Source organism: Sciurus carolinensis, chromosome 7 (assembly GCF_902686445.1).
Source record: "Sciurus carolinensis chromosome 7, mSciCar1.2, whole genome shotgun sequence".
Taxonomy (NCBI): Eukaryota; Metazoa; Chordata; class Mammalia; order Rodentia; family Sciuridae; genus Sciurus; species Sciurus carolinensis.
This window is the reverse complement of record NC_062219.1, coordinates 15,770,041-15,797,198: the sequence shown is the minus strand read 5'-3', so window position 1 is coordinate 15,797,198 and position 27,158 is coordinate 15,770,041. Positions and strand designations below refer to the sequence as shown.

General features: G+C 43.8%; 1 protein-coding gene across 3 annotated transcripts in view; it reads left to right on the top strand.

Moving 5' to 3' along the window:
• Plekhg1 (pleckstrin homology and RhoGEF domain containing G1) overlaps positions 1-26,653 on the top strand; it is a 210,430-nt gene extending 183,777 nt beyond the window's left edge. For all 3 annotated transcript variants that reach the window (XM_047557962.1, XM_047557961.1, XM_047557960.1), the window contains 9 exons: positions 1,186-1,368; positions 1,461-1,556; positions 1,691-1,777; positions 6,461-6,494; positions 8,281-8,376; positions 10,404-10,442; positions 12,108-12,130; positions 15,972-17,613; positions 22,985-26,653. In XM_047557962.1, the coding sequence (XP_047413918.1) occupies positions 1,186-1,368; positions 1,461-1,556; positions 1,691-1,777; positions 6,461-6,494; positions 8,281-8,376; positions 10,404-10,442; positions 12,108-12,130; positions 15,972-17,613; positions 22,985-24,045 (3,261 nt within the window). In that variant the 3' untranslated portion in view covers positions 24,046-26,653. The remainder of the gene's footprint in view (positions 1-1,185; positions 1,369-1,460; positions 1,557-1,690; positions 1,778-6,460; positions 6,495-8,280; positions 8,377-10,403; positions 10,443-12,107; positions 12,131-15,971; positions 17,614-22,984) is intronic.
• Positions 26,654-27,158: the final 505 nt, after the last annotated feature.

The window sequence follows — 27,158 nt, the reverse complement described above, 5'->3', positions numbered from 1 at the left end:
CATGTAGGCCCAAAAGCCAGTTCCAAGCTCTTGGGTGTTCCTAAAGTAAAACGGAAAAGCCCAGAGTTGAGTTCACAGTATGCAGACACACACACCTAACTCAGGAAAAAAAGATGCATCGTTTGACTCATAAGTCAGACCAAACTCTAGGTTTTACCTATAGGCAGGAGAGTATCATATGATGCCACAGACTCTCAAAAATCAGAGGGGGACAACATCCTACTCTTTCATGCCATTATCTGTTTTTTTGCAATAGTAACAAAAAGTTTAATGCTTAGTCATCCAAGTGTATTGCAGGTATCATGCAAACCTCTGTTGGCATTCTGAAGACACTGTTAAATTAGATTCTGGCTCAAACTTATCACCATTTCTAGTTCCTCCCTCCCTCCCCTCCCTCCCTTCCTTCTTTTCTTCCTTCCTTTTTCCTGTGGTGCTGGTATCAAACCCAGGACCTTGCACATGCTAGGCAAACATTCTACCACCAAGCTACACCCCATCCCTGTTTCTGTTTTCAACAACTGAAGTCTTTTATAAACACCTTATGGCTTCTTTGATTAAGTGGTGCTTGTGAACGTGTTCATTTTTCAAAATAATTACATCATCTTCCTTAAACAATATTAATGTACAATAAATCCTAAGGAAATGTCAATCATGTTTCCAATTTATATTTACCAAGTTCCATTAAAAACACTAACACCTAGCAGCAAAGAAACGTTCATTTCCTTTCCTGAAATCAATGAATTAAAGACAGGAAGCTTCTGAGAAAATGTGTCTCGTGTGATTGTGCCCAGACTAATTTTGAGTAATTTGAACATGGTATGGACTTCAGTTTCTGGAAGAAAGGTTTCAAGTCAACCTCTCCATAGATTTTCATCTAGCGAACAGGAGGTAAGAAAGTCAGGAGGAAGAAGTCCCAACCGGTGGCCCCTTTCCCAAGCTTTTGAAAGATGCAGCGGCTGTAGCCACCCACAGCAAAAGAGTTGTTAAGAAATGGAAATAATTGGCAACTCAGCAACTTACAATCTGACTCGTTTTTGTTAACCCTTGAGTGGTCTTACCTAGAAAGGCAGATTTATGTCATAGATCATTAGTCACCATTCTTAAGGCTCAGTCGATGGGCCACCGAGACCTTGGTGCCTTGCTCTTCGCCTCCTGTTTAATCCCACGGGACCTTCCCTTCCCCAGGAGATACAGAGTTTGCTCACGAACTGGAAGGGGCCAGACCTGACCAGCTATGGGGAGCTGGTGCTTGAGGGGACCTTCCGCATCCAGCGGGCCAAGAATGAGCGCACACTCTTCCTCCTTGACAAGCTGCTTCTCATCACCAAGAAAAGGGATGACACGTTTACATACAAAGCTCACATCCTGGTAGGTCTGGACACGTCGTGCGGGGGCGGGGGCAGGGGCAGAGGGCTGCTTGTCCCTCTCTGGACTGTGCCTCACCTGTGCTCTCTTGCTAGTGTGGCAACCTCATGCTCGTGGAGGTGATACCAAAGGAGCCGCTCAGCTTCAGCGTCTTCCACTACAAGAACCCCAAGCTGCAGCACACAGTTCAGGTACAGGGGGCCTCACCTCCTCCCTGGCCCCCTCTCCTGGTCGAGGAGTGCTGGGTGGACTTCCCAGGGCTTCCTGACCACCTGGGGGGCCGTCCAACTGTCCAACACCTGACTGTTCCATCTGCCCCCTGCAGGCTAAGTCCCAGCAAGACAAGCGCCTCTGGGTTCTGCACCTGAAGAGATTGATCCTGGAGAACCACGCCGCAAAGATTCCGGCTAAGGTAAGACAACACATGGCGTCTGCAGACAGTGACACAGAGAGGAGTCCAGGCCTGGCCGGCAGCCTGACAGGGAGCAAGGCTCAGGTCTGTAGGCACTTAGTCCACCGCCCACCGCTTCAGAGATGCACTCCATGGACTCTGCAGGAGGTGTGGTGTTTTTGTTTGTTTGTTTTGTTTCCTTTGGAGATTGAAAGAAGTGAGGAAAATAGAGACTATAAGGAAACGTCTAGAGGACTAATGGAAAATAATAGCGTGTGAGAAATACTCAGAGGGACCCTGACACCTGTCATGCAGGAAGACCACCTAGGGAACTATGGAACCGCACCTACAGAATCGAGGAGCCCCAGGCTTGGTGGTGAAGCATCTCACTGTGGAGCAGTTGGCCCTGTACCCCTGACCTGTTTGCTCAACATGCTGAAACCCCAGCACTGTGAGCCAGGTGTCACGGAAGGACCAGTGTTCGGTTCAATTGAGTAGGGACAGGAAGGAAAGTGCCTTTTACTTCACTCCTCAAGGGTGGGGAATGTTTTTATCAAGTGAGGGGAAAGGAAAAGGGAAACCAGTCTGAAAGAACAGTGTGAACAAAAACCAGAGAGAACCCACATGGTGTTCAGGGCCCCCGGGCGGTGCCTTCGAGGGAGGGCCCAGCTCTTGGGCCAGGGAGGAGGTGAGGCTGGGAGGTGGAAGGCTCAGTCAGTGGAGGGAGGGCTTTGGACCACGCACCAGGGAGTCTGCCTGGTGAGATGAGGCGCAGTGGACGTGGCACTGTGGCCACAGAGGGAGAGAGGCTAGACACGGAGCTGAGGCCGAGGGAACAGGAGTCAGCCCACTGAGACTCAGTGTGAATCATGACCCACACCAGCAGCACCTTGCTGCGAGTCCCCAGGCCAGCTGGGGAGCGGGGAGAACTGGTTAGGTGGGAGCAGAGGAGCAGTGGAGGCAGGTCCCTGGCAGGTGGAAGTTCAGGTTCTAGGAGCTGAGGATTAGGAAAGACCGCAATGCAAGTCCTAAGATTTGACAGGATGGCTCACATTAAAGTGCATAAAGGAAAGAAGGCCCTTGGGAATCCCAATGAGTGGTCTAAAAGGGGAGGCGGATTTGGAGCACAGAAAAAGAGAAGAGGGACCAAAGAAAAGCAGAGAAGGGCATTGTGCTAGCGAAGGAAGGAGAATCTCCCAGACAGGAATGGGAAACATTCTTGGGAGGTCAAAGAAGATTCAAACGGAAAAGCAGATTTTTAGTTTTGGCAACTAAGAAGAGAGGGATCTGAGTGGGTTGAAGAGCAAGGGCAAAATGAGGAACAGGCCAGGTGTTGCTTTTTCATTTCACAAAGTTCAGAAAAGGAAAAGGCTGGTAGGTTGGGGAAAAGTCAAAGCAAAGCATGACGAACACAGTGGCACAGGAGGCTGAGGCAGGAGGACTGCAAGTTTGAGGCCAGCCTCACCAGCTTAGGAAAACCTTGTCTCAAAATAAAAAGGGCTAGGATGTAGCTCAGTGACAGAGCACCCCTGGGTTCAACCCCCAGCACCACACACACCCCAAAAGATACCATAGGGGTAAGAGGGCTGCGGGGGATGGGAAGGGAAACGGGGGTCAAGAAGGACAGGAGAAAGGATGTTTGTTGGAGTGAGACCTGTGGAGGAGAGGATAGGCCCATAAGCACAGCCAGAGCAGCTAGTCTTGGGAAGGGCTGGAAACGTCTTTCCTGAATCAAGAAGAAGAAAGATGAGAGAGGCAGAGAACGCCAGGGTGGGCTTGGGGAAGGAAGAGCTCCTAGGGATAAAGTGGCCCAGAGACCGTGGCGCAGGGATGCGTGTGTTCTCTGGTGAGCCAGGTGGATGGCGGAATGGTCCGCAGTGGGGAGGGAGGGGGAGCAGAAAGCAGGGCTGTAATCGGGGGAGTGGAGCTGGGTGGGAGATGGGGAGGACTCAGTTCCCAGGAGAGACAGTCTGTTTGGCCCTCTGTATATTTTGAAAAGCTTTCGAAGCTGGTCCTCAGGAGCCGCCCGCCCTGATGACTCAGGAAATGAACATGCAAAGGTGGAGCGGGAGTTCCATTGCATCGGGGGTTATGAGATGCAGGGAGCTCGGCAGAGAGGTGACTGCATTTCCTGCGTGGCTGGTCATGGGGTTGCTGGCCTGGTGCCTGGGAGGCCTTTGGGCAATGGCAGCACGTGTAATAGTCCCCACCTATTGTTTACAAGTCTCCTGGGAAAATCAGAATTGCTCAAAGGGATTACAGAGCATTACAAACCAGACAAGCCTACACACCTGTCCTCTTTCTCCTGCGCATGTGTGTGTGCTTCTGCCCTTTTCCCTGTAGGTGTTAACAGTTAACACAGCCAGAGTAGAGTTGTAATTGTAATGGATTTGTGGATCCATTGAGAATCTAAATGTTTTTAAGTTACCACTCACTGATCACGTGTACACTGTGCTGAGTACTTTATCTTCTTATTTCACCCTCAGAAAAACACCTTATGAAGTCAGTCTTATTCCCATTCAGGAGAACTAAAAACAGAGGTTCAGAGACACTAAATTGCTCAAGTTTTACCTCTTGTACATGACTAAACTCAGGTTCAAACCCAACTTCTTAACTGTACCATTCCCACAGGTGATGAAAATACACTTATTTAAGCAGGATTACATTGAACTTTTTACATCTTTCATCAAGACTACCTCTTAAATTGTTTTCTTAAAGCTTTCAAAATGTATTTCTACACAATAAAATAAATATATAATGGGACATTTTAAGCAAAAATGTATCACTGGGCTAAGTGTCAACACAGCTGTTGGAAATTCATTATTTTAGCTCCTCCCAGCGGCTACCCACTCCTTTAATTCTGTGATGGTCCTTGGCTGACACCTAGTGGAAATCATGGGAATAGCACCTTATTGAAATTAAATGTCAAGATGGGGGAGGGGTGCTTTGTTCAGGATAACAGGAGGGAATTTCCTGGAAGTAACCCCATTCCCATTCATCTAGATGTTATATGAACTGAACTCTTGTCCAAATTAATTAATAATAAAGGTGAAGGTTACTTTTGCATTTTATATATTACATGGTTCTGGAAACATCTCAGAAATTGAGCTGTCATTGATATTTGAAACTTAATTCCAACTAGTAATCACAAATTCTAAATTTAAAATAGAAATATCAACAGAATAAAAACCTAGGCATTTGTTTTCTCAAAATTAAGGTGACTGTGTTGAGGTCTCCCTTTCTCCCCCTACTCTTTTAAACTAAATATGACTGCCATTTAACCTAAATATTTTTATGATAATATCACAGATTTCAGAAAGTTGAAGTGATTTTAAGTCATTTTTATCCTATTTTTTATAGGTTAAATTACACTACCTTTGAAAAATGAAAAGGACAGCAAAGAGGCAAGAAAGGCCACCTAAACTGAGTGCTTTTCTTCTTTGAATCTTGAGGCAAATTGGTTAAGACAATCAACTTGCCTTTTTATAACACCCTAAACAGCCGTAACATATGGCAATAATAACAGCAAAAAAAATCCCAAAGCATTAGTCCTCAGAAGATGGGGCTGGAGAGGGAGGGCTAAGAGAAGCAGCAGGTGCCCCAGGCGGCCCCCAGGAGGGAACAGCAGCAGGCAGGGTGAGTGCCCGTACTTGATCTTAGTGCAGCTCCACCTAGTGGGTCCTGCTGTCCCACCTGACCCTAGAGGAAGCTTAGCCAGAGATAACAGCACCACCTGGCTATGCACCCGAGTTGGGATCACAATCAGTGTCCCTCAGCACCTGGACTTCACACTCTACCTCTTTCCCCCTGCCTGGAGCACCCAGAGGAGACGGGAGGTTCAGGGGACCATGGGGAACAGGGCGAGTTACCTGATGATAAGCACACACTATTTGGGAGGAGGGACACATTGAGAGCGAACTCCAGCAGCCATTTTCCAATCAGCTCAGAATACAGACAGCCCTCCCCCTCCAGGGCTTCCGCATCTGCCCAGCCAACCAAAGGCAAATAAAAGATGTTAGGAAAGAACTTACGTCTGTACTGAACATTGAGACTTTCCCCTTTGTCATCATTCCCCAAATAATACAATATGACAACTATTTCCCTAGCAGTTATGTTGTATTAGGGATTATACATAATCTAGAAATGGTTTAATGTATTCGGGAGGATTGTGTGGGTTATATGCAAATACTCACCACTTTCTATAATGGACTTGAGCATCCATCAGTTTTTGAATCTTTGGCACATGCTGGGGGTGGGATACTCAGGGAGGACTGTGGTCCTAAGGCCCCCCAGTGGCATGCAGAAGGCAGGTACTATTGATACTAGGCTCCATGGTTCAGTAGACGACAGTGGGTCCCAGGGATAGACATTTTTTAATAAGCTACTCGGTAGATACTGAGGATGGACCAGCCTTAGAACCAACTCTCTCCTTTCTCCCTTTTTGCTGGGGGATGGGGGCACGGGGCATCAGTCCTTGCTCTGGAGTCTCAATTGGGCATCACTTTCTACGCCCATGAGGGCATTCGTCTGTCTGAATCCCCTGAGCTCCTGTACTGTGTTTTAATGTCTAAAAGAAATAGTGAGTCATTTAAAGCTTTCTCTAAACCCTTTATTCAGACAGGACAAGATCTGTGTTAGGATTAATAGTTTAAAGAAAAAAGGATAATACTTGCAATTATAGCTACACTTTCTTCTTTCTTTCAGGCCAAGCAAGCAATACTTGAAATGGATGCTATCCGTAAGTTTTATGTCCTTAACATGATTCGAAATGTTCGGTACTTGTATCTATCACGTTTTCTATCTTAAACAGAGTTTATAAAGTGTCATTTATAAGAAAACAGCAGCTCTCCGCTCACTGGAGCAGACGTTATGATTCCTTCTCAGCACATTGACCTGTTCTGCATGGATTCCCTGGTTCCTCTGTGTCACTTGAAGGCTGGGCACAGGTCTAGGTTAGCTGACCCCCTCCTGGGCCAACCATTCCCCCTGCCTCCTCCACCACAAAACAAGACCCCGCAGTGTACTCCCCCTTCAGCCCATCCTCTAAAAATCCACATGAACCACCTGCGAGAATCCCCACGACTGGATAGTTGCTGGCTTCTCTGACGCGCGCATGGTTCTAAACATCACAGTGTTTAACTCTGGGGTAGGAAAGTCTGTTCTTGTGCAACAGCCTTAGCACAACTGTGTTACTTCTCAGATTAAATAGGATGCACACTCAGAAACAGGTCGGCTGGAAATTCACTTAAAATGGCTCCATTTTATTTGAACCGTTCACAACACCTTACTTTCAAGCAATCTTTTCTCAAGAGCCAACAGTGGTTCCCTTGCCCTCTGGCCTGCCATTGCTAACTCTCCAGCGGATAAATAAGCATCCAGAAAGGAGAAACATCAGCACCCACCACCCCTGCAGCTGTGGTCCCCATTCCCAGCCATCAGCCCTGAGAAGCATGTAAGATGCTCCTCAGCAGGGTCCTCAGCTGGGCTCGTGAAATCCCCTCCTTTCATTCAGAGGAAATTGCCTTAAGATTTTTTTGGTTAAGAGTCCTCTGAAATGCCAAGGTCATGGATCAGCATGTGCACTTGAGGAAAGATGGAGGAACATACAATTGCTATGGGCACCAGCTCTCCTGCACAAAAAGACTCACTAATTCCCAGGCCCTGGGTGAGTACCTGGAAACCAGTAAGGTTCTCTGAGTGCCCAGAATCAGGCCACTACTCTGTGCTACTTGCATCTCCTCAGGCTTAGGTCTCAGCCAGCTGCTGTGCCTGAGGTAGTGACCCCGTCCCCGCCCCATCCTTCCCTGAGTTTGGACTCGGCAGTGTGACCTCTCTTGTATAACTTTACTTGTGACACTGGAGATGTGCATGTGGACTTTAGGGTCCTCTGAACTTAAGGCTCCTTTGAAGCAGTGCCCCTAATTTGAGGAATACCATCTGTGCCTGTGTCCCCAGAGTGCTGGCCTGATATGCTGCACATCTTTAGGATTAGACCAGAGTTTCTTAATCCAGAGTCTGTGTGCTGCTTAGGTGGAGTAGAAAGACCAGAACTCAGTGAAAATCCCTTTTCCGGATCTAAAGCTTTCACCAGATGCTTAAAGAAGCAATGACTGCAAACATTTTAAGAGTGATGGTGGGCTGGGGAGATAGCTCAGTTGGTAGAGTGCTTGCCTTGCAAGCACAAGGCCCTGGGTTCGATCCCCAGCACTGCAAAAAAAAAAAAAAAAAAAAAGTGATGGCACTAAGGGACAACTACCACAGGGCATGACGGGAAGAGCAGCAAAGCTGATGGTTGACAGCTGCTTCTGCTCAGGAGTGAAAATGGAGGCAGGGGAAGATGGAGGAGGGGGAAAGAACAGGAGTGCAATCAGTGCATCCCAGAAGCCCTGAGATGCAGCGGACACCAACTACGAGGGGCGGATATGTCAGGTGAAAAAGAATAGATGCATAGATTTTTCCAACAAGCTGTGACTATTTTCCAAGGAGCCCAGAGCACCTCACTCTGCCTGTTGCTATCTTTACAGATCATCCAGGCTTCTGCTACAGCCCTGAGGGAGAGGCAAAAGCATCCTGTGGCTCTAGAGAAGGTGCTACACCCTATCGGCTAAGAAGAAAATCTGGTAAATAGGATGTTTCATAATCCCAGCAACTTAGGAGGCTGAGACAGGAGGGTTGCAAATTTGAGTCCAGCCTCAACAACAGCAAGATCCTGTCTCAAAATAAAAAATGAGCAGGGCTGGGGATGCAGCTCAGGTGTAAGGCAGCCCTGGGTTCAGTCCCCAGTACTGCCAGGAGGAAGAAAAAAAAAAAAAAAAAAACAGGGATGTTGTGATCAAAACCTGATATTAACAGAGCACTGGGAGTCAAGGTTCCTTGCAGGTGACAGGCATTTCGAGCTCGCTGTTTGTTTGAATGCATCTGAGCCTGCCTTAAAACAAGACTCTGCAGCCTTTATTTTAAACTCTTTTATCCTTAGTGCTCTCTTTTCCTGTGAATAGAAAACATATCAACTAATTCTGCTTTGCAGAGCATCTTACCATTGGTCTGCAGTTACTTAAGCCCTGTTTGCTATTGCTAATGAAAATTGTTATCTTGTGAATGACACCTCATAAGATATTCCAGCCTAAAATGTCACATATTTGCTACAGGAGACACCATGCAGCCAGCGTTCTCTTAACCCAAGGATCTTCTTCTTTTTTAAAAAATGGGTATTTATTGAGTACCTACTGTATGCCTGCCTGAGGACTTGGAATGCAAGGAAAAATAGTGCATATGATTCCTGTTTGCAAGTGGAAATGACAAAAAAAAAAAAAAAAAGGAAATAAACACCAGTCTATATGATGGCGTTGTGGCCCAGAGGGATGGAAGGAAGAGTGGAGAGATGAAGGAGAGCAATTAACTTTCTAAGAAGGAGAGAAAAGGTGTCCCAGAGTAGAAGAGAGTTCCCCTGATGGAATCTGGGCCAAAAAGCCGACAAGGCCAGAATAGTATGTTCTGAGGCCCTGAGACTTGCACGGACATTCCTGAAGACAGACAGTGACTGCTGGTCATTCAGCCTGACTGGACAGTGGGGTGGAGGAGGGGACAGTGCAGTGGAAGGACACCAGGCTTGAGAGGTACAGATAGTGACCTGAAGGCCATGCACAGGGTTTGAACTTTGCAGCCACAGGATTTTAAGCAATGAACAGTGAGAATATTTGACTTCTAAAGAAAGAATTCTGGCTTCATGTGGAGAGTGAAGTGGGAAGGGAGACTATTGAGCTAATTTGGGGGAAAGATGAGGACTGGGATTCAGAGTAGTAGTGACTGGGGTGGTACTTTCTTGGGAGTCCCCAAGACTGTGATGGATAAAAACAGTAGGAATGTAGAATAAGGCCCTGGTCACTAACTTGGGAGGGCAAGACCCAAGATAACTCAGGAGGAAATCCAGATGCAGGAGCAGATTTGGAAGAAGAATGGTGAGCTGGGATTGAGACGGTGGGTCTGCTGAGTCAGAAGCTTGGGACAGATGTCTGGCACTGTTGGGAGAAATCCTAGTTCTAGGCTGGCAGCAGCGAATGTCTCAAGTGTGTAAACCTGCGGGGAGGAGTGTTCTGCTTCGGCCACCTAGGAAAGTACACAACTCCCCCAAATTGTCTCACTGTTACCAAGGGAACCTGTATAGGAACCTGGTGGTCTGATCCCCTGTGGCACATTGTGTTTGGGCAAGAAACATGTATAGCTGTTCCCCCAATAAACGAGTTTGCAAGCTGCTCACCACAAGCCTGCTTCCACCCAACTCCCAGAGTCTGGGTCTTGACTCCGGGCTGCTTACCTCGCGTATGAGCTAGCCAGACACAAAAGAAACTACATGGCACAGAATTTAAAATTGAAAATGACCAGCTGACAGGTAGTAGTTAAAGCTGAGGAAGTTGCTCTCCTAATTGGTAGGTTGGTGGTAGTGTTTTGTCTATCATGTGACTTCTGATTCCTTAACATTTTGACAGTGAATTTCTTGCTTCTAAGTATCTCTGAGCAAAGGGAATTTAGGTAAATTTGATAGAAAATTACTAGAGCTCGGGTAGTCTGTCAATAAAGTAGTAAATTATGTATGAAGAAAAGTTTCAATTTGCTTTTGCAAATGATGCTGGCTTTATTTTTCTCCCAGAACCTTCCTCAAGATCACATAAAGTTTTGAAGACCAGCGGTAAGTCCCAAAATACATTGTCATTTTCTTGTTCATTCAAAGTCAAGCCATACGCCCCCCCCCCAAAAAAAAAAGCAAGCAAGCAAGCAAATGAATTACAGCTGGGCTGGTTTGAAGGTTGGATCACAGAAAGATTAATTTCTATAAGCAAAAATGTCCCATTATAAAATGTACAGTCAGATGACATAAATTATTTGCAGTGTATCCCTGACAAGCGTAAAAAAGACAAATGTCCCTGTCATATAAGGAAATACCATACAACGAAAGGAAGTGGACCAAGGACCCTTTTTTTATGTTTTATTTTTATTTTTATTATTTTTTTATTTTTACAGACTGCATTTTGATTCATTGTACACAAATGGGGTACATCATTTCATCTCTGTGGTTGTGCACGCGATGTAGATCCACACCATTCGTGTAATCATACATGCCCTTTTTTAAAAAAGAAAAATCAATATAATTTGGCAGCTTCACAGAGGAAACACCAACTGCCAATGAAATGGTCACCCACGTTACTAATCAGAAAAAGTATTCATTTAAATGAGATAAAATTAAATGTATATTTAAATTTAAGTGGATCTATGACCTTGGCCAAAAGATATAGAAAAACAGGTGCTCAGAAACTAGTGTGGAAGGGGGTAAATTTTTGCAAGCCTTTTGGAAATCAGAATTTGTTAATTCCCATGTAAATTTAAAATGGACATTTGCCCTTGATCCCATAATTGCACCTTAGGCCCCTGCAGAAATACTTACCCACGTAGGGGCAGATCTGCATATGCTCATGTTCTTGGCAGCATTTGTAAGACAGCACCACATAAGATTCCCATCTAATGAAATGGTTAAACAAATTGTGGTATACTGTGCCTACGATGGGTTGTTGCATCCTACAGCTCTTCAAAAGAATGAAGTAGACTGCTGTCTGCTAACAAGAGAGTCCACGTCTGTTTAGCAGAAAATGAAGTGTTGCATACTGCATCCTTATTTTTAAAAGCAACAGCTGTGCATCACGGTGGGATGGGGTCAGTGGTTTTGGGACTCAGAAAAGGGAAGGTGAATCTAAGGGAAGGTTTATGGGAAGAGAAGCGCTTTTCATTCTTCCCTAACTAATCAGCTCTTCCAGGGTGAGGTGTGCAGGATCAAGGCTTCTGTAGTGGTGTCTAGAGGACTGAGTAGGCCCACCTCCACTACAAGCTACAGGTCCACTTTACAACACTCCTTAGCCCAGGCCAGGGAGACCCTGTTGATAAAGGCTGTGTCTTTTGGTTAAAACCAATAAAATGCCCACAACTTGACCTACCTGTTCTTCTCTCCTGTCTTCATGTGATTTTCATGGCTTGGGGTATGGGTGTTTTTTCCCAGGCAGTAGGTATTTTTGTTTGCAAGCTTTTGAAGCTTTTAACCGGAAGTGGTTTCATTGCTCTCAGGGATGCGGGGCGACACCTGAGACTCAGATAACGTAAGGTGGCTTCACTCCAGTAGAGGATACGTAACTGGATATATAATAGTAAGGCCGTTTTTGAAAATTAGGCCCCAAGGCCCAGAAGTTTCTTGGGCTTCAATTACAAGCAATGATCTTGGAAGTCCTATAAAATATGAGTGCTTAACTAATAGAAGAGATACATTTTTAATTGTCAAACTTAGAAAAAAAAAATCTTTGTTTTTCAGAAACGGCACAAGACATCCGAAAGGTAAGCATTGCCACGTTTCTCCTGAGGCGTTTATCCTTTATTTTAGTGGCCCCTCTCTAGAGCGTATAGCATCCCCAGCCTGTATTTCAAGTGTAAACCATTACTTTACATTTTGACAATTTCATATTTATTTTACATTTCTAATTATTTACATGTAATTTAAGGGAGGACTCATCCTTATCAACTTCCTCCCTCCCTCTTCTTCTCTTAAAACTAAAGCAACTCTTTGTCCCTCCTCACCTTAGGAAGTAATAGCACCTGCACGGCCCTGGCGTGGGCCACCTCACATGGTCATGTGTCTCGGCTCATGTAAGGTCAGGCCCTGGCCTGATGGTACTCCTCCCTTCTCAGAGGGGCTCTCCCATAACAGGGCAAGGGGCTCCTGCTCAGAATAGGTCCTGAGCCGCGCAGGTGGGCATGGACCTGGAGTTCCAGCTACTCAGGAGGCAGAGGCAGCAGGGTGGCTTGAGTCCAGGAGTTCAGGGTCAGCCTTTGGCAACACAGTGAAACCCTGTCTCATGCAGAAAGGAAAAAAAAAAAAAAAAAAAAAGCCAAGAGTATTGTCCTACTGCTGCCCCAGGAGGTGTGATAGTATGTGACACAGAGAACTTTGCTGTATTGTGTTTTTTTCGTCCTCTGATGAGAGTTTAGGAGGAGATTTAGAAGGCAGTCTGGGCTGTGGGGTGTGGCTCAGTGGTAGAGCACCTGCCTAGTATCCCTGAGGCGCCATCCCTGGCTCTGAAATAAAATAACAATGTGTTCTATTGGAAGATATGTATCCAAATATGTCACCTGTATCCTGGCCTGAGTGACTGTTATGATGTCACTACTAATCAGTTGGCTTAATTAATAATTTTTAGACAACTGATTGAGGTTTATCTTGTTAGGAATTTCTCTCCCTGCAATCCAGGTTACACCATGGCTTAGCACAGGGCCAAAATGGCCATGTGAATAAAGGCTGTATCTTTCAGTTACACCCAGTAAAATGTCTAAAAAAAAAAAAAATTTTTTTAAATGTCTAAAAATCCACCTCATCTTACATTTAAGGATTTATGTGTCTTAGGGCATGTGCATATTTTTCAGATTATACATATTCTTGTTCAGAAGCTTTTTAAACTTGTTTGATATTTGTTCTCCTGAAATATGGCATGAGTTTGTTGTTGTTGTTGTTTGCAGCAGGGATTGAATCCAGGGGCACTCTACCACTGAACCACATCCCTGGCAGTTTTATTTTGTTATTTCGAGACAGGGTCTTGTTTAGTTAGGGCCTCACTAGGTTGCCGAGGCTGGCTTTGAAGTTGCAGTCCTCTTGCCTCAGCCTCCGTAGTTACTGGAATTACAAGTATGTACCACCATGCCCAATGAGATTTTTATTTTCTAATCTTTGTTTTCATAAATGGGGTCATTGCAGAAGGTGCCCTGCTCCTTAAGGCAGCTAAAGTAAGATCATGGAGCCAAGTCCCTCTCCAAATAAATTCTAGAGATCCAACCTAAGAACCTCTTGGAAACTTCCTGACAGAGCTCAAGAATCTCTTAAAATCAAAAGACAAGAAAGAAAGAAAACACCAGCATGCTTTCTCAGTGGCAAAATTCCATCTTCTAACAGTAATGGGCTGAATGGCCACCAAACACAAGACAGATTTAGCCATGATTAAACAGCTTATAATAGGAGATATTCCTTAATAATAATATTTCTATCAGAAGATATAGTTATATTCTGAGGCTGTGCACATGAGTGCCTACAGTGGTTAAGCTTATACATTGGCTGTGCTTCAGATGTGGATTCAAATCCATTTCTGCCATCTATAAACTGCATGACTGTAATCAAGTCCAGTAGGACTTAGTGTCCTACTTTTCAAAACTTTTATAAAGATTAAATGTGATAATATATTTTTTAAAAGCGTGTAATGCATTATTTGGCACAGAGTAAGTATTCCATAAGTGATAGCTATTATCAAATTATTAAATAGCCATTATGGAAAAGCACAGAAAAACTTCTCTTTGGTTCTTGTAAAATTGAGGTATCTAAATTACACACTTCTATGTTATAACCAATATATTGGTGAATTCTTTTTTTAAATGCCTTTGCTTTGTTTATTTATTTTTAATGTGGTGCTGAGGATCGAACCCAGTGCCTCACACATGCAAGGCAAGCGCTCTACCACTGAGCTCCAACACCAGCTCCTACTGATGAGTTCTTAGTTTAGTTCTTTGTCAGTTCTTCTAATGATTTATTGAATGTAAACTTTTAGCTTCCAAAGTACGACTATCTTCAAGTGTAATTAATGCAAAAATATACTTCAATATTAATAGTCTGGGTTTCCTAGCTTTCTAAAACATCTGGGAATTTTCGGGGATGAAAAATCTTAAGAAAGATTACTTATGGTATTTTGAGGGAAAAAAACACAAAATTGTTTTGTTACACTTTCACAATGCTTTCCCATAATTTAGCGAATATTAACTCATTTAATTTATGGACAGTAGTTACTGGGTACCTCTATTTTTATAAACATTATCCCAGTACAGTCTATAGGGAAAGGAAGAAACACTAAAACATGGGGAAAAGATATATAATAACAATAACTATATTACATACAATATCATATATGTTTATGTGTGTGAAAAAAAAATCATAGATTGACTATTTTAAGTTTTGAAGTTGTGATAGAAGAATAACATTTAGTATGAAATTTTAGTTTTGTCCTCTCTCCTCTTCCTTCTCTGGTAGACAGATTGACAAGTGATCAAAACTCTCACTAATTCAACTTCCAATAGGTTACTGTAGTGCCTGCATCAGAAGATGTGTCCCTAGTACAAATCAGTCCGAACAGGTCTTAACCCTTTTAATTCTTTGAAACTGACCCTTCTACCTGCAGGATAGCCTCAGAGGGTAATCCACTCCTGCCTGTCTAGTTGCGCATCCCAGAGTTAGCTGGCCATAGTACAAGTTCTCCACACACCAAGAATTAGGGACAAGTTGAGCTCCGTCAAGAAAGCTCCCAAGTTATAAAACACTCCATTGTTTTCATTTCTTAGAAACCATTAATGTCACTCATACTTCACTTCCTAACAGGCAACTAAATGTTACTTAATTAACTATATTTTGAAAGAAAGTAAAAACTATCGTTAACTCAACAGTGGATGAAATTACATTCCTAGAACAAAGATTCTTTACACAGAATCTATAAACCAAGGTGGTGCTGGTCAGGTTCATGGTGGTCAGGAAACCCTTGGAGTGGATCATCAGGTCACCAGCAGGGGCTTCTGGTATATCAGAAACTAGGATCCAACTCCTTGGAATCAAGCACTAGAACTAGCACTTCTAGAAAGTCTCAGACATCCTGGCCCTTGACATTGCCGTATATCCATTTATACAGTGGATTTTTGCCAACTGCACAATGGGCTTATTTAAAGCATCTAAGAGTCTTCCACAGATAGCAGCTCTCCTGGTTTTGGGCAGGTTTTGGAGTTGGACCAGGTTTGAGTCCTAGCCTTTGCTGCTAACTCGGTAGAACAAGTTACAGAATCGTTAGGACCCCAGATTTCCTCACTGATATTGGAATAATCATACCTAGTTCACAGATGGATTATGAATATCATTTGGAGGAGGTCTGCAAATCGCCCATAATTTGGTTTCTAAATAAATAAAATTCTTGTCCATTCTGCCACCTTTTCAAAAATCTGAAGTGCTTTTCAACTCAGTTAAAATCAACATCATCTACCATTATTTTCCTTAAGAATATTTCAGGCTAGTGGCAGAGGCAGCGTGTGAGGACAGGAGAAATTCCTAAGGTGTCTTCTCCGTGGCCCTACAGTCTATTCATGTGTCTCTGTCTTCCAGGCTTCTCGAGAGGAAGGCTCTCCCCGGCGGACTCCTGCAGGGCCCTCTCCCGCCCAAAGGAACGGTCAGCCAGGCAGTTCTGGGGGGAGCAGCCTGCTTCGTGGGGGCGGCGCCATCAGAAGCATCTGGACCGATCACCAGATCAGGCAAGCCTTGTTCCCCAGCCGCAGGTCCCCGCAGCACGAGGATGATGAAGACGATTACCAGATGTTCGTTCCATCCTTTTCCTCCTCGAACTTGAACTCAGCCCGACTGTGTGAAGAGAGCACTTCAAGTCGCCCTTGCAGCTGGCATATGGGACAGATGGAGTCCTCAGAGGTCTCCAGCTCTGGCCACAGGATTGTCCGGCGGGCCAGTAGTGCTGGCGAGAGTAACACATGCCCTACTGAACTAAGAATTAGGGACGGCAATGGCTCTCAGTACAGTCCCCGAAGGGAACTGCAGAATGGCCCTCCAAGAGAAGGACAGGCAGGGATGACCCCCTTTGGGTCATCTATAGAGTTGACAATTGATGATATAGACCATGTCTATGATAACATAAGTTATGAGGACTTAAAGTTAATGGTTGCTAAACGGGAAGAAGCTGAATTTACTCCCTCCAAATCGGCCAAGGACTCTGTTCGTCCCAAGAGCACCCCAGAGTTAGCCTTCTCAAAGAGGCAAGCTGGCCATAGTACCAGTTCTCTACACGCCAAAAGAGACGGAGCCCCCACCAGTCAAGAGGCATCTAACCAAAGCACCCAGGAGCTCCAGGTGGTGGAGGAGAACATCTATGACACGATCGGGCTCCTGGACCCGCCGCCTCCGGATTTCAAGAGCAGCAGCCTGAAGCGGTCCAAGAGGAGCACCTTTCTGGGTCTGGAAGCCGACTTTGCATGCTGCGACAGCCTGAGACCATTCGTGTCCCAAGATAGCCTCCAGTTCAGCGAGGAGGATGGGCCTTACCACCAGGGGCCCCCCGACAGTGATTATCTGAGTCTGCTGTACAACTCTTCCAATGGCAACGTGTCCGTGGCGGATAAGGCTCTGTCTGACAAACTGTCTGAGGAAGTAGATGAAATCTGGAATGACCTAGAAAATTACATCAAGAAAAATGAAGACAAAGCTAGAGACCGTCTCCTGGCAGCATTCCCCGTAAGCAAGGATGACGTCCAAGACAGGCTGCACGCTGAGAGCACCCCCCAGCTGCACAGAGACGCGGGGCGCTCCACGTCCACCCTGTCCCTGCCCGAGAGCCAGGCCTTCCTCACACCCGTGAAGAGCAGGGTCAGCAGGGCGAGCCGGGCCAACTACCCGCTTGAAGAAGACCTGATTTCCACGGAAGGCTCCTTCCTAAGTCTTAACCGACTGTCCTTGGCCAGCGAAATGCCCCCGGTGGACAGTCCCTACGACTCGGCCAACAGCAGCCTGCCCCAGCCAGACCTGGAAACCTCCGACCCTGGGGTGGAGGCCACAGATAAGACGAAAAGCAGGGTCTTCATGATGGCGAGGCAGTACAGTCAGAAGATCAAGAAGGCAAATCAGCTTTTAAAAGTGAGGAGTCCAGAGCTGGAGCAGCCGCCAGCCGGTCAGCATCACAAATCCACACACAAAGACCTGGCAGCCATCCTGGAGGAGAAGAAGCAGGGCGGGCCTGCGATTGGTACGTTCCCACCACTCTTGCTCCTCCTTGAAAGCAGGTGTGAGACAAGTGCCAACTCTGTGTCCTTAGTAGAGGCACCGGTGAGACCAGTCACTCAAGCCTCACCACAGATACCGCTGGCCTTTCCCACTTTACCTCCGCTCAGTTACACAGGATGGAGAATGGTGTGGTCCCAGAGGGCTTGGGTGTACACGCCACACGGTCACTTCAAGATTGCCATTTTTAAGAAAAAGTTTTTTTCTAAGGGAACCTAATGTTGGGGGGAAAAATAAGCAAACAGTTTTAACTTGTGGGGCCTAGGGCTTTGCCCGACATCAGTAACCCTTCAGAGGAGTGGCTTGGAAAAGCTCTCAGGGTTTGGAAGCAGATAGAATATGATGGTTCTTTGCTTTGGAACCCTATGTGAAGTGCCCACTCTGGCTGACCAAGACAAAAAAGAATTCTCTTTGCATTTGAGTCAGCTTCCACACGATAACTTAGTTGTTCTCACATATTTTTGCCTATCACTCAACTTTTGAAAATAGCTGCTCTTACACATTTAGCACCATCTCATTTGCTATTCTCATTGATGCCCGCAAGAAGTTTAATTCTGTAGTTAAATCTCCTTGGTGGGGCATTACTAGGCCCGGACCACAGGTGTGACGTTGGGAGGTCTGGGGGCACAGGAGTGAGAGGTTCATGGCTGGACTGATTTGAAGGACAGAACGTAACAGTAATTTCAAAGAAAGAACTCGGGTGTGAATAAAGCACATGATTGTCTTCAAGGAAGAACCCAAGGGGAGTGATTCTCATTTCAGGAGCTGTAACCTCCAGATGCACAGATTTCTGAAGGCAGGCCTGGGGATCTGAGTTTTAAAACAGGGCAGCCTTTCCATCAGGTTTTAAGAAATCCTGCCTTCGATTTTTTGATAAAAGAGCACCTCCAAATGAAAAGAGTAGGGTCACTTCTCCAAGTAGAGACAGAAGTTGAGTGGCTCAGTGTCAGCAGGTCCATCTAACCAGCTTCACTGTGATAAAGCACATTTGGATACACAGGGCCACTGGTATGGACATGTTGGTGCCACTAACCACATTCTTTGGAACTGACCTATCTCCATGGAAACAAGAGGCAGGAAGGGGATATCAAAACCTCAGTGAAATCACAAGTTACATAATGGGAATCCATAGGGATTTTTTGTTTTGTTTTGTTTTAGGTTTGGAAGTACTTAAGAATTGTCTAAAGCTTTAATCTTCAGTAAAATTTCCTACCATAGATAGGCTTGCAATTGATACCTGAAGGATCTTACAGATTTTTCAATTCCTCCTCCTTTTTAATAAAAAAGGTGAAAAGTGATTTTTGTACCAACGGGAGAGAGACCAAATTGCATATATTTTTCTTCTTATGATAATGTGCTAGTGGTAATTTATTTCCAATGCTGGTGTCGCCATGGCCCCCAAGCTGGTGTATCGTTGTACTTGAGGAAAGTGACAGTTTTAGCTGCAGGAGGACACTCTTGGGGAGGCACAATGGCCTTAGAAACAGTTGTACGTTGTTGGCAATTGCAGCCACTGGCTGAGTGTGGGCTGGGGCTTCTCAGAATCAGAGAAAATTTAATGCTAAGATTTCTGGTGACAATGGATTGTACCAGCAGACTTGCTGAAACTGTAGTAATCGCCTGGACCAGGTTATTTAGAGTGTATACCATCCACAAAGATGCAAACCTCTCATCTTGATTGAAGCAAGCCTTTCAGTTCTAAGTGACTTGCAGTTATCTTGAATATCTTCTTTTTACCTACCTTTTAAGTATGAATTCATTTCAGATGGGGTTTTCTTTGGCTTCTTTTCACTTTTAGTTTGTCCTCCTGTTTGTTTGCCTCCTGTTGTCTTCTTGGGATACCGCAGGATCTTTCCTGAGCATTGCATCTGGGTCTTTTTCTAACATGGTGGGCTACTACCTACGTCCTCCCCAACAAAGAGGAGAAGATCTCTCCAAAGGCATCCTTCAAGAGTGCTGTCTTCCCCTGCTGTCTGGCAGGAGCACGTCCCTAGGGCCTGCCGTCTCTCTGACCTGGTGAATTAGATCCACGCCTCCTCCACCTGGGTGATGGAGACCACTTCCTGTGCCCACTAGGCTTTCATTCAGTTGACATGATGACTCCTTTTCTCTTTCTTGTTTATCTGGGCACAGGACGTCGTAATCGAATGGACCGATTCTCCAGACTTCTGCGCGTGGGCCTTGCCACTTTGCCAGGAGCTTGCTCTCGGTGTTGTGCGGAAGGAGGAGCGCCCTATTCACCTGCTGAAACTCTCCAGCATCTTTATTGAACGCTCTGCCCGGGGTCTACAGGCCCCAGGGTCAGATTTCCACCTATAAATCACCCAACCAGGTCTAGTCACTCCCACATTTTAGAGCCTGTTGTAGCATGCTGGCCCTCGGGTTCAGTCAGACTCCCTCGGTCCTTTTTTTTTTTTTGGTGACATTTCACATGGTAGAAACTCCATACAAGCTTGAGGGCCTTTCCTCCTTATAAAAAATAGGGAAGGCACAGTTTCATGCTATTGTTTAAATCTCAGGCAACATCAGAAACATTGATTTTAATCCTATCTTGGAAACTTTTTTTTTTTTTTTTTTTTGAGATTTCCCTTGGTAGGGATTGCTTCAGTTATTTACCTGCAATCCCAAGAACTCTGACTTTCAAATCTTCAGAAAAGGATGCAAACCAAAGGAAGCTCTGAGAGTGTCATGTAATATTAATGTCCATCTCCTATGAGGACAATACCAGAAACATGGACCTGGGGAATCTGGACCCTGCTGGCAAGTGCCGAGTTCTCGGGCTGCACCAGACATCTTCAGCTGGCTACTTCCTGTGCAGCTGGCTAGCAGTGTTTGCTCCAGCACAGGGGCCCTCTAGAAACCTGTCTCTCCTTCACACTGGCCTTATGCAGGTTCCAGACTCTCTTAGGTGGTAAAGTTGAGATTGAAAAAAAAAAAAGTATATAAACACAATGTATTGTCTACTAGTGACATTTTTTTATTTGAAAGTGAAAAATGGTCAACTTTTTATTACCCAGAGCTAAACTATCCCCATTCTGACTGTCGTATAGGAAGCATTTTGATCCAAGGCCATCTTCCTGCTTCCCCTTTTCCTGCTATGACCTAGTTTCTAGGCTATCTTTCTACTTTAGTGGCATGGTCTCAGGAGAAGCCCATCCATTCCTAACCCTTTGCTTAAAATAAAGGAGGGAATGAAAATACTATCTGGAGAGTGAAGTTGTTATTGAGACCAGTTTCCGTTGGAGCTCTGTAGGGAGAGAAGCAAACTGTACAATCTTGTCCTCCAAGAGTAAAAAGCTCATACATTAGTTAGAGGAATAAACCTGCCCATAAAACAAGTAGCAGTGTAGTATTGTATGCAAGTCTACAAGTGTATATATGTACACATAGAAGACTTCAGAGAAGAGAAATCACTGGATGAGGATTCGTGGAAGAATAGTGCGTAGGGGGCATCTCAAGCCATGGGTAGAATTTGTTTAGCAAAGGAAGAGAAGAACATGAGAAGGACGACAAAGTCCTGAGAAATACTACCGAAGATGAGAAATATTCTGGACAATTCCAATTTTCAGATAGCTAGGCAAAAGTCATGAGCTTTTATGTTTAAATTCTAATACTCAGATAGTTGGAATTCTTAATGAGTTCTGTTTTCCCCCAAATTGTCATCTTCTTGGAACTTGGGAAGGTTCAGAGGCTTCCTGACTCAGAGGGATCAAGCTCAGGGCTGTAGAGAGCAGGGGAAAGGCCTGGGCAGCACCATCCGACTGTGGGATGCAGGCGTGGCTGCCTCTGACTGGGTCTCATGGTTAATGAAGCTCACGGGTCTCAGGATGGCCGACATGGATATACCGCTGTCCGAGTACACTCTCCATACGCTCTTTCTTAAGGTGTTGCTAAATTTCAACTGGTTATTAAGAATTTTTACTATGCCATTTAAGGAGGTATTTCCCACGTTTTTGTTACTAAAAATGTCTAGACTAATATTCTCTGTCTTTCTAAGGAATTTGGAGTTGAAAACCAAAAGATGGGTTCTGCAATGAGAATAAACTATTTCCCTTGACTTCAGGGAGCAGGGGGTGAGGGAATTAAGGCGGCTGCAGTTGAAGGGCACACCATAACAGCTGGTTGTGTCTGTCCTCAAAGAAGATGGATTCAAAGGAAATAGCCAAGCTGGGGATGTGGCTCATGGCAGAGCAGGCCATGTAATGTTAATGGGTTTAGTAGCCAGCACTGCAGAAAGAAAAAGAAAGAAATGGCAGAAACTCAACTGAATGAGTTATTTAGCTTAAATTCAAAGGATAATTTACAAATAACAGGTTATTAAAAATATAGTTTAAAGGAGAAGAAGAAAACATAATGTCATTTGCTGGATAATGTCATTTGATGGTCATTGTGTCCAGGATAGATGTCCTCACAAAGATTGTGTTTATGTCATCTGAGCAACTTACAGGATGCATGGAGTTCTAGGGTGGTAATGTAGGTACCTGGATTGGAGAGAAGGACAACTCTTGAAATTGACATCTCTGGGCTCCCTGTCTTCAGTCATTGCTGGCCCAAGAGAATGCTCTCCATATTAGAGTTCAGCTGGTATCTTTAGAAATGTCTGTACTCCGAAGTGGGGAAAGGGGCTGCCATCCTCACAGCTTATATGGCAGAAATTTTTGTGAAACTCACTGTCTAGTCCTATCCCTGAGCCAGAACTAGAAAGCATTAGATTATCGCACATGTATCTGCCATAATGGCTTCACTGCCTGGCTTCTTGGGTTGGGAAAGGAAGTGGGAGTCAGTATGGTGTGGTTTGGAAATACTGGAGGGGAGGCCTCCCCTTGACATCAGTGGCTGTGGAGGGCTGTCTGGAAATCAGAAGAGCAGGAATAGCTGCAGAGCAGACTCCTCTAGGGGTACAGTGGGGAGAAGCCGGGGTGACCCCTGCATGGTGCACTGTAGTCACACTTCTTTCAATGGCTGCTAATTTTTATTGGCCAGAGCTTAGGTGCTGGTGTTCTTGTTTTTACAATGCCTGTTTTCAACACTGACTCTGTTTCGAGCTTAAAAGGAAAATAGGTCTTTTCATTACAGCAGACCTGCTGTTGAAATAAAATAATGCAAATGAAGGTCAAATTAAATGAACTTTGTGGTAGCATTTCTATTTTCATTAAACTGAGTTATTAGTTTGTGTTGCTTTGTGTTCAATGATCACTCATCCTCAAACTTCAGAGTCCTACTTACTATTTCAGTTTTTTTTTAATATGTTGGTTAGAACATTATGTTTTCATACTTAATCTTTCTATGCAGTAATAATCCCAGGTATACTTATTGTTTCAAAATTTGCCTTCCAGGTGCCAGGATTGCTGAGTATTCCCAACTGTATGACCAGATTGTCTTCAGGGAGACACCCCTTAAAATTCAGAAGGATGGCTGGGCCAGGACACAGGAACCCTCCTTCCTCAGGTCCTCGTCACCTTCCCAGGCCCAACATGGTGGCGAGGATTGGCTCTGGCATTCAACTTATAGTAATGGAGAGTTAGTAGATTTCTGTCCCCGACCAGAGCAAGACTTGAAGTCAAGGTATCCCACGTTAGATATTGGTATCAAAAGTACCCCCAGACAGTTGTCTTCAGCTTGCTCTGTGCCTTCTCTTCAAATCTCCGACCCTCTGCTGGGCTCTATGCAGAGATGCAGTGTGGTGGTAAGTCAGCCCCACAAAGAGAACTCAAGTCAGGGCCATCTTTACAACTCACTGGGTCGGAAAGGAATCAGTGCTAAATCCCAGCCTTATAACAGGTCCCAGTCTTCTTCCTCCATCTTGATAAACAAGTCAATGGACTCCATCAACTACCCTAGCGAGATGGGAAAGAAACAGCTGCTGTCCTTACACCAAAGTGCAAGGTGTGAGAGCCACCAGGATCTGCTGCCGGGTATAGCTGATTCATGTCAGCAGGGTGCTGAAAAATGCTCTGACCTCACACTCCAAGACTCACAGAAAGTTCTGGTAGTAAACAGAAATTTACCTTTAAATGCCCAATTAGCGACACAGAACTATTTTTCCAATTTCAAAGAGACTGAAGATGAAGACGACTATGTGGAAATAAAGTCTGAAGAAGATGAGGTGGAGTTGGAGCTATCACAGAGTCGCAGAAGGAAATCTGACTCGAAGATCGTGGAGGCTGACTTTTCTGATAATGTCTGCGGCAATAACCCACCTTACTCCTTGAATAATTCCCGCACTCCAAAAGAGCCCATAAACAGCAAACTTGGGCTTTCACCGTATCTGACAGCATATAGTGATTCTGACAAACTGAATGATTACCTTTGGAGGGGGCCGTCACCCAATCAACAAAATATTGTCCAGTCCCTAAGGGAGAAATTTCAGTGTCTTAGTTCAAGTAGCTTTGCCTAAGGTTCTTAGTAATAGCTGCCTGAACTAACTTCCTCTTACACTCATAAATTACAGATACTGATAGGTTTTGTATGTATCAAATTTAAACAATTTTGTAATAACCAGAGGTGTAAAATATACTTTCTTTTACAGCCCAACTTTTGAGCCGGCTGACCATACAGCCAGGATTATACTTTAGTAAATGTCAGCATTGAACAATATCTTCTACTCTGATGCTGATTGTCTTCATTTTCATGTAAGTCAATCTTACTTGAACTTTTTTAGGCTTTTTTTGGTAACATGATTTTTTTTTTTTCCATATCCTCACACTAGTGCCCACACTTTAACAAATGTAGTAACCTGCTCCAAATCCCAAGTAGTTGTATCCTAACAAAGGCAGCAAGGAGACTTTTTCATACTTTGAAAGAAAGGAAGTAAAGCTGTTTAAAGAGTCATACTTGTAGCTGGCATCTTTGTTACGGTGGTGACGAGACCCTAGAATAACTTCTGCCAGAGATCTCTCATTAGAATGTTGTCTCCATGCCTCTTTTAGGATTTCCATGCTGGAATTCCTGTATCATTTCATTTCAATGCAGAAATTGTGTGACTAGTGGAAACTAAAAATGTGGAAGGACCAATTCACTGTATGTACAAGCCTTTACCTGTCTTCCTGGACAAGTCCTGGCGAATGTGCTGCTGATCGTGTTGATGGTAGGTTTTCTAGGGTGCAGTGAATGATTTCCCTCATGGCTTAAAGAAAACCAAATTCCATGAAGCGCAAACTGACTTAACTGTTAGAAAGATGGAAAGACTTGTGGGAACAACTTGGTTATCAATTCCTATTACTGTTGAAGGGGAGGGTTCAACCAAAACACCTTACCATGCCATTGTGTGTGCCTATCTCTAATTAATGGGAAATAAATAAACCATAAGTGAAAATCAGGCATGGCACTTTGAAGTCACCCTTTCTAGAGGATTTTTCCATAGGCACCTTCTTGAGTTCTGGACTCTGCCAGTGACCTGCTGGATCCTACCCTGAGGCATCATGGCTAAAGGAAAGGGCAAGAACTTATTTTCCAAACAATACATAACATGGGAGCCTATCTTCACTATTTTGAGGTCTATGAAAGAACAAGAACAAAACAAGAACCAAAGAACAAAGTCTTTGGTTACTGGGTTCTGGATAATAACATCTTTTATGCTATAATTATACTTTATGAAGCATTTCATTGTGATATTATATACAAATTTAACTCCTTATGGAAGGAAACAGAAGACCAAAAGCATGACATTGTAAGTAAAAAGAAAAATCAAAGAAGCTCAAGAGAAAAATGAAGGCAGATTTATTGCTACCTTATAAAAATATTCCATGAATGCAATGAGAATATTTTCTTGCAGTGCCCTTCATATTCTCAATTTCAGCAGTTATACATCTTGTGAGCCTTCTTTGCCCTGATTCCTTTTAAATTTTATTCTCTCTTTATTCTAATTAAAAACCAGTCATTTCCATTTTAAAAGATACACTGATATGTGTAGGGAAAGGGGCCTGGGCTTTTCATTTAAAGGATAGCACTAATTAAATCAGTGACATCTTCCCATAATTCTTTTCCTCTTTTTAAGTCCTATCTGTTAACTTAAAACATAAAATGTAACCATTTTCATTTTATAAATAGTTACCTAAAGCATTTTTTCCATTTTAAATAACGACAACAAATTAACCCAGGTCTATTGTTCTTTAAGCATTTCTGTCTTCTTGTATCTCCTAAAACGAAGTCCAGGGGTGGGGTGTGGCTCTGTGCTGGAACACTTGCCTAGCATGCATGAGGCTCTGGGATTGAGCCCCAACACTGCCAAAGATAGGGGGAAAGTCCATATTAAATAGTATGGTTCTGGAAACATTCCTTTTTTAATTGATTTTATTTAAACCTGATGTGAGTTTTCAAGATTAGCAGCATCCAAAAGACAAGCACCGAAGAGAGTACACTCTTAGATTTGCTAGAAGCGTAGTGCATTTATATTACTTATTTAAAAGAAAGCAAAACACAAAGTTATCTGATTCTTGTCCAGGAATGCAGTTTTCCATTTTTGCATTTTTGTCTGAATGAACCAAATTCTCCAAGGTCCATAGTACTATTGTGCCCAAGTCTCAGAATTATTCATGGTTCACACCAGTGTCTTGTTGCATGGCTTTGATGTTACCTATAGGAACACACTCTGCTACGCAAAGGTGGATGTTTCACTGTATGACATGTCTATGTGGTCCTCTGGATTCTAAGACAAATCTGTAGTTTTATAGATCATTCTTGTGGGCCAGGATGCCGATTTTGACAACTGTGTGTATATACATAGTATGTTTGTCTGTTTCCCCAAAGTTATCAATTAAGTGCTTTTGTAGTTTCTTTTGGAGGTGGGTGGGGATGTATATAACTGGGAGGAAAAAGTTATCTGTACTTAAAGGTTCTTCTTAGGTTCCTCTATGGAAGGGTCAAATTTTTTTTATAAGTTAACTTTTCACCTACTCTATTCTTTTGTGGGGGAAAATGCACCTAGGAAAACATAGTTTAAATACTGTATATAAGATAATGAAAGTTAGTAATGCCCACTATTTAATAAAGTTTGTAAAGTGTAAAGTAAATTATAGTGTGAATTATTGTGTTTATTCTGGAACATCAAGATTTTGCCAACTGTGTTTAGCTGTTACTTTGTCTTGACTTATGAACCAAGAAGAAAAAGACTTGGTAAACATGATTTGCTGTATTTCAGTGGCCCATGGCAAACAATCTTTCTATACCTTTGAACTGTTTTAGAAATACTAAACTTAGTGTCTGGGATGGTTTTTGTTTTCTTTATAGGAGACTAAATTAGGTCAACCACTAAATTACCTTTTTAAAAAAATTGTAACAAAATAGCCTTTTAACTGTTTGATAATTGAATTGAAAAAGCAATATAAAGGGGTTTTTAGCACAAATTAAGTTTTTTTCCACATAACTTCACATGCTGAATTTTCTTTGATAGACAAAATTTTTATAGGGAGGAAAGCATGCTAATATAAATTGTCCATTATGGACACTCTAAAGCAATTCCATTTTCATATGTAAACATAACATCCTGTTCGATTTCAATAAAAATATAGG